Raw genomic sequence first — 10,000 nt, 5'->3', positions numbered from 1 at the left:
TGGTTTGCTGGGGGTGCTCAGTCTCGCGGGCTCAGAAAACCTGGTTGTGGTCATTGTTATTTAAGGTTTTTCTTGGCTTTCACGTAAATGCTTTCCTTCTTAATGCATGCCTCGCTTCCTCACATGTTTTGCTTTCTAGGGTTAGAAACGGGAGCTCCGCTTTTAGGCTTGGCTAAATCTACATATTATACAATCATGGAGAAAAAAACCAATGTCATATTTGAACTCCTGTGGATCGTGCAGGCCACACGGATTGTGTACATCATACTTCCATCACAGTCACAAAATGTACTATCATGTACTACTTCATCTTGTGATATGGCCGCCGAGATCCTGGAGTTAAAACTTCGCTTGACTGACCGACATGCAGTACCACATTAATGACCAGTAACAGTCAAGAAAAACGCAAGCTGCGAGCAAGCTCAGGTAGAAACCAAGATTATGCTAGCATTTCGGTTTGGACAATTTGCAACGCAAACAGGTTTGTGCTATACCATCGACAGATATATTTTGCCCTGGAATTTTGGCATTTCCCACTACATTCATATGATCGGAAGTGATTGAGAGTCTTTCAAATCTTCGGTTGTATAATAAGGAGCTCCAAAGTCAATAGGGAGTTAAAGCATTTCCGCGCATTTCTTTGCAAAACAACAACGTGAAATCACCAAATTTTAGGATTTGGAGACAACGTGAGCATACAGCAATGATCCTTTCGCAAATATTGTACAACATGAACAAGACGGAATAAGCGCGAAATACTTGCGACTGGACGGGACCATCGTTCACTTCCTAAAATAAATTGTAACTGTGTAATAAGCAATCTGGCTAAAGTCCCCCGAAAAGAATTGTAAATTAGTCCTGAAAAGCCCCGAGGGGAGAGACTATTAGCTTCACTTAACACTTAACTTAACTTATAGCGCTATGTTATATTTTGGAATGACGTTTTCGTTGAGGCGTCGTCTTCGCTTAATCTCCCTAATGTCCCGGAAATATCGGTATCGTACCATAATTTGGCTAATCCCCAATACGTACATACCATATAGTTAGCGATGAAATTTATAAAAGTCTTAAAGAAATCTGAAGGTTCAACCACTTTAGGGTTTTCACCAAACAGCGTGCAGACTTGCGCATAAACCTCTTCCATCTTACGATAACGCTCAGTCACACGCTGGACTTTTTTGAATGCCGCATTGTAAAATGTCTGAATAAAACGAAATGCACGTTAAGGAAAAGAGGTCACATAGCATACTACAACAAATTTACAAGGATGACTCCAAGTATTTGGCTACTTGTTAAGAGAACCAACGGTAGAAAAATACTGCTTACGTAAAAATGTATGTTAGTACGTAGGGCTCTGCTGAGGTACTACGAAAACTACCGATCTGTTGAATGGGCCTGAATTACTGAGTCACTGCCCCGCCCACTTTCGCTTGTAAATAGTTCAAACGCCTGAGAGTTGTTGTGTTCGACGCTACTTTCAAGCCCAGGGAACCTTTCTTGCACTCGAAGTAAAAGCGAGTCCGATGGTTGCAGTTGAAACCTCTTCACTGGGCAAGAACAATTTTATCCGTTTCCCCTCCGGGACTCATGATTTTGAAAACGTATCTTTCCATTGTTGTGGTTGTTCCGGTACACCTTGACGGCAAAAGCTGGCTAATGTTCACACTGTGGGAAAGGAATTTAATCAAAATGTTGAACTGAAGTGGGCGGGGCAGTCACTCAATAATTCGGGTCCATTCCTTAGGTCGGTGGTTTTCGTAGTATATCACTGGTCACATTAGCAATACTTCTGTCACAAATTCTAAACAAATTCGGCATGTTTTTAATTTTTCATCCCGTAGTGGACCATTTTGTACACCACGCGACAGCGGTGAATTGATGTTAGTCTGAACTTCCAGAGAGGACAAACGAGAAGTTAATCAATGAATTTCACATTGATTTTGACTGTTTTTAATAGAATGGAATTACCCAAACTTCACTGGTTGCGATTAAAAGACTGAACAAGGGAACTTTCAGCAACAGAGAGATTTAGGACTAAACTGGCTAAGCCTAAGCAATTTTTCATTGGACCACAATGTAAACTACTGGTTTCAGTAATTGTGTAATCCATGAAAACGTCTTCAGTCTTCACTCACTATTGCCCGCTTTAAGGGAGTTCACACTCTGACAATCTCTTCTACAAAAGGATACAAATATAACAAAGTTGTCTGGTTGTTTATCTCTCTCAGATTTGGTCAGATCCAGGCCTTTCCGCAATCCCTGTACATCAGCTGCAAGTGTCTGCATGGAAACTGGCGAAAAAGTCGAATTCAATTCTGTAAGGACCCGCTACATTGGTTACAAAAATCCACGAATATGCAACTGAATGATGAAGGAGAACATACAATTCCCTTCCCCAAGGAAGCCATAAAAAGAATGCGTACCTGTTGTCGCACCGTCAACGTACAGTTCGTCGGCAAAGTCCTGGAGACCAGGAAACTTTCTTCTTACAACATCCACGATGTAACTCAGAAATGTCTGTTTCCTGTCTGTCGTGCGAGTATCTTCCAACTAAACACATAAAATAGCTATTGACTTATAAGAAGTTAATAAAAGAAATTCTGGAAATCCCTTGCATATCTGTACGTTTTAATACTGCCTTCACTGTATTTTACAGCACGGCATGACACTGCCTTGAATTGTGGTTATCGTAATTAACGAAATAGCGCCTCGACCGTACAAGTGATTCAAAGTAAATAGATCTGACCATTTAGGTCACCAGTTGGTAATAAGAACAAGAAAAACGCAGCTGTTTCATTGAACAACATGGCTTCTACTGTTCCACTGCTGACAGTAGAGCGCTACCTTACACCTATGAAAAAAAATTGTTTCTGTTCACGGCAACCCATCCTCGAACAGTGTTGATCTCCTTTCAGAAGCGTTATATATAAATTTTGGCAATGCCAATTTTCAAGAAAAGGACAAATATAAAATAATAGTTCGAAAGAAAAATGAAATGAGCCCCACAAACAAACAAACAAACACAATAGTTGTTAATGAGGTTGCGGTGACGTGCGCGGTGAACGTAAAGCGGTGATTCAAAGGTCACTGATTGTCTTAAAAGTATGTTGCAAACGTTTCTTTGTTCCAGGCTTGCCATGCATTAAATCAAACAAAGGATAATTCCACAAGCAGGCTTATTTTAAAGAGAAGACGCCATTATTTTACATTACACGTACTGGAACACACCTAATCCACTATAATGCTAAGCTATAAGGCAATAAAACAAAATATATACATTGATTACACTTCAGGCAACCATTAACGAAGGATAAGCGTTGCTTTAACATTGTTAATGCAATGACATGTGACCTGAACTGTAGAATATAATTTCACAATTCCACTGCGTGTTACAGGAACCTTTTGACAAAACTACTGGTTCTTCATAGGCCAGCGAAGTGAGACTCTTACCTTGTTCAGCGATTCCAGTTTAAATCCATAGGCAAGTCCCCTTCTCCTGCCATTCATGTAGTTGCCATAAATCAATATAATCTAAAAGACGGGGTAGAAAATGAGTTCTACTTTCTTAAACGTACCGAGCTCAAAATGTTATGTCAACGGCAAGCTATCAATTGCTCGCGATCCCGGTGCGGCGTACTGAGGGGCAGTAAACTGGGTCCTTTGCTATTTCTAACTTAATATTAATTAATGATCTCCCCAACTAACTGCGGGCCTCTGCGTCAAGGATGTTTGCTGATGACACAAACATTACACTACCGGCTAAAAACGTTAACGGAACTCAAACAAGCCTTGATCTCTGAACTAAGTAACCTGAGCTGCTGGCTGAAAGCCAACAAGCTTAGTTTAAATGTTGCCAAAACCGAACTAATGATTGTTGGATCAAGGCAGAGATTCTCTCTCCAAAATGAAGACGTTGAAATAACAATTGAAGATCAAATCATCAAGAAAGTTGAACATACCAAATCCCTGGGTGTTACTATAGATGTTCAACTTACTTGGTGCAAACACGTCGAAGAAATATGCAAGAAAGTATCCTCAGCTATAGTTGCCCTCAAACGTGTGCGACCCTTGATTCCGAAAAAAACTGCCATTCAAATTTGTAACGCCCTGATTGTGCCATATTTCGATTATTGCAGCCCGGTTTGGGACTGTTTGAGTGGCTACCTGAGTGATACGCTCCAAAAAATGAAGAATCGTGTAGCTAGAGTAATTACAGTATTGCCTTTTGATACGAACTCGAACTACTTCCTAACCACCCTTAACTGGGAGAGGCTATCAAATTGACGAAAGAAACGGAAAGCCTTAATGCATAAGAAAATGAATGGACATGCCCCGGATTACCTTCAACGTCTTTTCACTCAGTATTACTCTAATTACAACCTGAGAAACTCTGAGGTAAAAATGGCTTTGCCAAAACTGAGAACGTATTATTTAGAGCGAAGCTTCTCCCATAGCGGGGCCACATAATGGAATAACTTGCCCAATAGGCCATTTCCGAGTTCATATCTGCCTCCTCTTCAAAGCGAGTCTTAGTGGGAAGTTTTTCTTATTAAAATTAGTTTTCATTCATATGTAAAGTGGAACTAATTACCATCACAAAAACTACGCACTTAGACTCGCTTTGAATAGGAGGCAGACATGAACTCGGAAATGGCCTATTGCTTAAAGAATGTCGGATCTGTTGGTAAATTTAAGCGAAACTTTAAGAAGGTATCCAGCATTTCGGATTCCCAATCAGGTAAAACAGTTGTAAATAGTTTTAGTTTTGTTGTGTTTAAATAAAGTCTTACTACTGCCACTGCTACTGCTACTGCTACTGCTACTACTACTACTTCGACGCTGGTTTTTAACACTTCTTTTTCCTTTGTGCAGTGACACTTGTCTGCGACTTGCATCGTTAGATGTGCATCCTTCATTTGTTGCGTGAGGATGTGGGACGGGAATGGAGCAAACATGGCGGCGACGAAGGCATTCGCCGTCAATGTGAGGACACAAGTTGCACGTACCTGTTTCCAACACATGGGAAATGTTGCGTGCAAATTGACTCGCAGTGGTGTTGGGGATACAAGTTGAGTGAAAACTTGCACAATGTCATCTTCATTCTGTTGTGTTGTGGTGTTCTCGTCGTATAGTTGCTCGGGTTACCGATGCTTAAAGTTCCCTATTCAATATTTGGCGACGTTTCCGTCCGGGTGAACGTTCCTTGCGTGATTTCACGGGTATAAAATCATTAGTGGTCGTATTTTGAAGCATAAATTAAAAACTATTCATTACGAGGTATTACCTTGAACAGTTTCTTTAGTTTGGCGCTGTTGATAATGGACGTTGCTGCTCTCAGCACAGCGTCAACTTGCTGAAAACGAACATACGGTAACTTCAATAATGATGAACATTCACAAAACGTAAATGAAACGAATCAAGAGTTCGTCAATAATACTTTGGTGGTGAGAGATAAGCCATATTGCTATTTGTTACTTTTGAAACGTCGTTTTTATTTCTTTGTTATTAGATTTTTGATTAGCTACGCAATCGCGTTCGTTTTAGTTAATGTTTGATTAATATCACGTTCTGCAGTCAACTATAATGATCGCCTACTCGTTATATAATTCAGCCTGATTTGTTTCTCGGATTACACGCTTAAAAACGGGCTTTAGTCTCTTTGTGGAGTTGTATCGTCAGATCGCGCTACTCAGTCTCGATAATATTTACGATTGCTACGCTTTGTCCCAAGCATATTTCCACTTGTCTTTTAGTTCGAACCTCAAGAATCACACAAGCTACGCAGTATACTATCAAACCACTACCAATCGCTACCGTTCGATTAAAATAAACAGTGTTTGTACATCTCATTGCATTTTGATTCTACACGTGATACTTGTGCGTTCGTCCATCCTCCATATTTTTTGCTACGCAATCCTGTGACCCTTAAGAGGTCACACAATTGTACCGGACTCAGTGACTTTTCCTTTAGCTCGCGTGATGTGGAACTGAAGTTCTTAGCTTACCGAGGGGAAACGTAAATTACTTCCACCTTTGCTTTATTCTTGTTTTTGTGAATAAGAACCTTACCAATAAGCACCACAAGACTTGGAAAACCATTTCTGAAAAGCACCCGAGTCCAAATTTAAATATTTTTTGTTGCGTTAAAATACTTTTTGACTGGCTTAAGGTATAACACTCCTATCAACTGAATAACAAACAAACCAAGCAATTACGATTACGGGAAGCCATTTTGTTCCTTTTCGGCTGCTTGGACGTGAATGGTACTTGCTAATCGGCGGGTCTAATTTGCAGGTCGCAGGTCTAATTAGGCCTAAACAAAAGTTTTTAGGCCTAATGTTTAGGATACTTTCTGTATTGGTGAACAATGACCTGCAACCCGCGACCTGCGACCTGCTAATTAGACCCGCCGCTTGCTAATAGACTCCAAGTTAAACAATCAAAGCGCGTCGAAAGCATTATCCTCTCTTGTAGTAGTACATACTGCTTTATGATTACGGCCGGTAAAGCATTTTTAACTTTTAAAGGGCTCCTGCCATACACTTGTTACTAATTTCCCTTTTTTCGGAAGTTCTCGTACACCAAAGACTTTCTCAATTTGATAAATGTACGACGCAACAGCGTGCCATTTTTTGGACATAATAGAAACAGTATTCCTTGCCTGGGCAATCATATCATAAAAACGGGAGACATACCGGGATTACGGTCCTCATAAGTTCATCAAACACACCGATAAATGCCATGACACTTAGCTTGGCCTCATAGCGTTCCACCTTAGCAATCTGAAAAAGCACAGTAATAGTCATCAAAAACATGGACAAATGACATCACAACAAAGGCAAAATTAAGATAAATACCTCAAACATAAATTGCTCAGCTTCTGCCAACCTTGAGAACTCATTTGCATGTCGCGCAAGACCAGCAAGCTGAAAATGAAAAGGGTAAAGAGAACGTAAACAACGGAAAAAGCAAAGTATTGCGACACAGGTGATCTCAACTAAGGACATTCCTGCCGAAAATACTGAAGATGATCTAAGGAAAGGAACTTTATTTACGTGTTTAGTCTTTCTAGCGCTGGAGCACTAACTGGGGACACTGTACACTGAAATTAACAAATAACGCAAATCAAGTCAAACGTTGGTTTTTGAGGAGAGTGGAAACCGGAGTACCCGGAGAAAACCTCTCGATACAGAGTAGAAAACCAACAAACTCAACCCACATATGTCGCTGAGTCTGGGAATCGAACCCGAGGCACATTAGTGGGAGGCGAGTGCTCTCACCACAGCGCCATCCCTGCATCATCTAACCCAACGCTCTTTCAAATAGACCAATCAAATAAATACACAAATCACAACGACATTCTCAGAACTGGCCGCTTTTTGTCTTTTAATGACACATAAACAACGTATATTAGTGTATGTGTCGCTTACCTCTTTCTTTGTGGGCACAAACTTAAGCAATAACTCAGCATGTTCTGGTGGAAGTTCTACCAAGTCGCACTGATCAATCAAGCTTCCAATAATTTCTGTTGAGTGCTGAATACGGCGGCGGGCGATCACTTGAACAAAAAACACCCCAGGTTAGTTTTTCATCACCGTAAATCCGCTATAAAGACACCCGCTAGTATCAATCATTAAAATCTTTCGAGGGGAGAAGACAAGATTGCACACTATCAGAAACCAGGAGAAAAGGCTATGCGATATTCAAGTCTCTTAGTCTTTGGATGAAACTGCAATGGAACAATGTTGTTCATTCCCGAAGAATGGATCATAGATGGTTTGTACGCTTTTGCCCGTTTGAAGTGCCAAGACCTGAATTGATCATGGACGGGGCCGTCAAGGTTCAAGGTTTTTGCGTTCAACAAATACAAGGAGTGGGTAAGGGGATCAATGACGTATGCCTAATAAAAGTTGAAAACTCTAACCTCATTGAGATACTTACCAAGGTTCCTTGCCCTTTTTGGTTCAATAAGCGTGATCTGTTCTGCCGCTCGCTTTAATGCTGTGCATTGTAACAAATACAGAGACCAATTAAATGAATTTGAAGACCGGGTTATGGACGAAAGAGAGAAGTGATCTTCGCACTTATATTATCTGGACAATTCACAAGAAACTTTTTCTCATAGACACCTCAAAAATTCTACGGAACAAATGAGCCCAAATCCAGCACGATTTTTTTCCACAAAAACCGAATCCAATCGGTAAATAAACAAATCCGGCTAGTGGAATAGGAGATGTCCAAAACCCTTAAAACACTAAAGCCGTGTCTTGATCTTCAGTGGTGAAGCGGAAAAAGCGGTTCCTATAGAGTAGAAATCTCGGGTTCATATCCAATCCACGGATATGATTTTTCACTTCCTTATTTTCTCTGCTACCTTAAGTCCTGAAACACAGTGTCCGAAAATTAACTATAATGGTAAACACAAAGCAAATAGACCAATTTCGATATATAAAAATTCACTTCAAAACAAAAGGCATCATCTTAAGGCTCTGGAGAATACATTCTAACAAATCCTTATATGTATTCCCCAGAGCCTCGAGATGACGTCTTTTGTTTAGGACTGAATTTTAATATATCGAAATTGGTTTATAACGAATTAACGGTCGTTAATTTTGAGAGGAGATCATGATTGACAAGTCCCTGACTCGTGAGTTTACTCGTCCTCAGGTGCCCTAAGTTTAACAGTCGCTTTCAAACTACATGTAACCAGGTTGTGATCCCCAAGGATATTTGGAGGGTGAATTTACGAGTTTCACGGAACCTGTGATCTTTGCTTAAGTAGCTGGAGAGCCTTTAGTGGTTTCAGGGTTTCGGGCATCTCCTATTCCACGAGCCGGAAGTGTTTATTTACCGATTGGATTCGGTTTTCGCGGACAAAATCGTGCTGGATATGGCCGATTGGGCCAAGATGGCGATGTCGACTTCCTACATTTCCGTTTGCTTTGTATGGAAGGTAGACTGCAAAACAGCCGTATTTTTGCGTTGGACGAATGCTTCTTTTCAAGCGAAAGGTCTGGAGGCTCACGTAGTGAGGTTCGGGCGAATTCGAAACTGACTGTTTTGCAGTCTATATGGAAGCTGAAGTGCACTTATTTTTCTGAAACGTGTGAGTGTTAAGGACAACTACTATGCTGTAGCCCGCTTTGAACTCGTCTCATTCAATCAACCGACCGACCAATCAATATCTATCAATAACGACCAAACTGAAAAAAAGAGTTTGTCTTATAACTCAGCCCCTGTCTCGCGTATTGTGCCTCAATTGACCCACCTTGTTCTTTCTTTGCAATGAGATCTTCTGATGCTTCACTGGCTTTCAACTCAAACTTTCTATCAAAGTCATCAAAGTCTAACACCTCCATAACTTCTTCATCTCGGATTTCCTGTTAGAGATAAGGAAACCAGAAATCAAATTTATTTTAGAGTTCCTGCAGACAAAAGTGAAACGTGCTTGAAGAATAAAGAAAAATACTCGATCTACAAGTGACAATTTGAATATCAGGTTCGACCGCAACGACTGGAAATTCTCAGGGTGTATTAAGCAAACCAAATTAATAATTAATGATTTAATGATCTACAAGTGACAATTTGAATATCAGGTTCGACCGCAACGACTGGAAATTCTCAGGGTGTATTAAGCAAACCAAATTAATAATTAATGATTTATTTCAACCCAATTAAAAAAGACACATCAGATTTCCTAAGTTCTTATCGCTGTTAATGAAAGCAGACAGGAAGGAAATCTGACTTTCGTTCCTGTATTTGTTCAGTTTAATGGAAAGATATTATGTACAATTAAGTTAAATTCCTTTCATAGGTGTTCTATTCTCCTTACCATTACCTTAGCTGTATAACTCACGCCTGCTATTTAGGCATTCGCCACGACTGCCAAAGCAATACTTTACCGTTAATTTTTTGCCATGCACCAAGGTTGTCATACAACTTTACCTTAAAATAAAAGCTGGCATCTGACTGTGTCGATATTGGAGTCCAGTTCAACATG

The 10,000-nt window shown here is 40.3% G+C and overlaps 1 protein-coding gene across 1 annotated transcript in view; it reads right to left on the bottom strand.

Moving 5' to 3' along the window:
• The window catches only part of LOC138059592 (formin-like protein 2), a 106,361-nt gene that overhangs the window by 2,344 nt on the left and 94,017 nt on the right, over positions 1–10,000 (bottom strand). The window contains exons 16-26 of the mRNA XM_068905222.1: positions 9,946–10,000; positions 9,269–9,380; positions 7,942–8,001; positions 7,431–7,558; positions 6,858–6,926; positions 6,696–6,782; positions 5,285–5,353; positions 3,451–3,531; positions 2,424–2,550; positions 2,191–2,291; positions 1,037–1,201 (exon numbers count right to left, since the gene is read on the bottom strand). The exon at positions 9,946–10,000 is cut by the window's right edge and continues 52 nt beyond it. Of these exons, the coding sequence (XP_068761323.1) occupies positions 1,037–1,201; positions 2,191–2,291; positions 2,424–2,550; positions 3,451–3,531; positions 5,285–5,353; positions 6,696–6,782; positions 6,858–6,926; positions 7,431–7,558; positions 7,942–8,001; positions 9,269–9,380; positions 9,946–10,000 (1,054 nt within the window). The remainder of the gene's footprint in view (positions 1–1,036; positions 1,202–2,190; positions 2,292–2,423; positions 2,551–3,450; positions 3,532–5,284; positions 5,354–6,695; positions 6,783–6,857; positions 6,927–7,430; positions 7,559–7,941; positions 8,002–9,268; positions 9,381–9,945) is intronic.

This window comes from Montipora capricornis, chromosome 8, assembly GCF_036669925.1.
Source record: "Montipora capricornis isolate CH-2021 chromosome 8, ASM3666992v2, whole genome shotgun sequence".
Taxonomy (NCBI): Eukaryota; Metazoa; Cnidaria; class Anthozoa; order Scleractinia; family Acroporidae; genus Montipora; species Montipora capricornis.
This window is presented reverse-complemented; position numbering and strand designations above follow the sequence as displayed.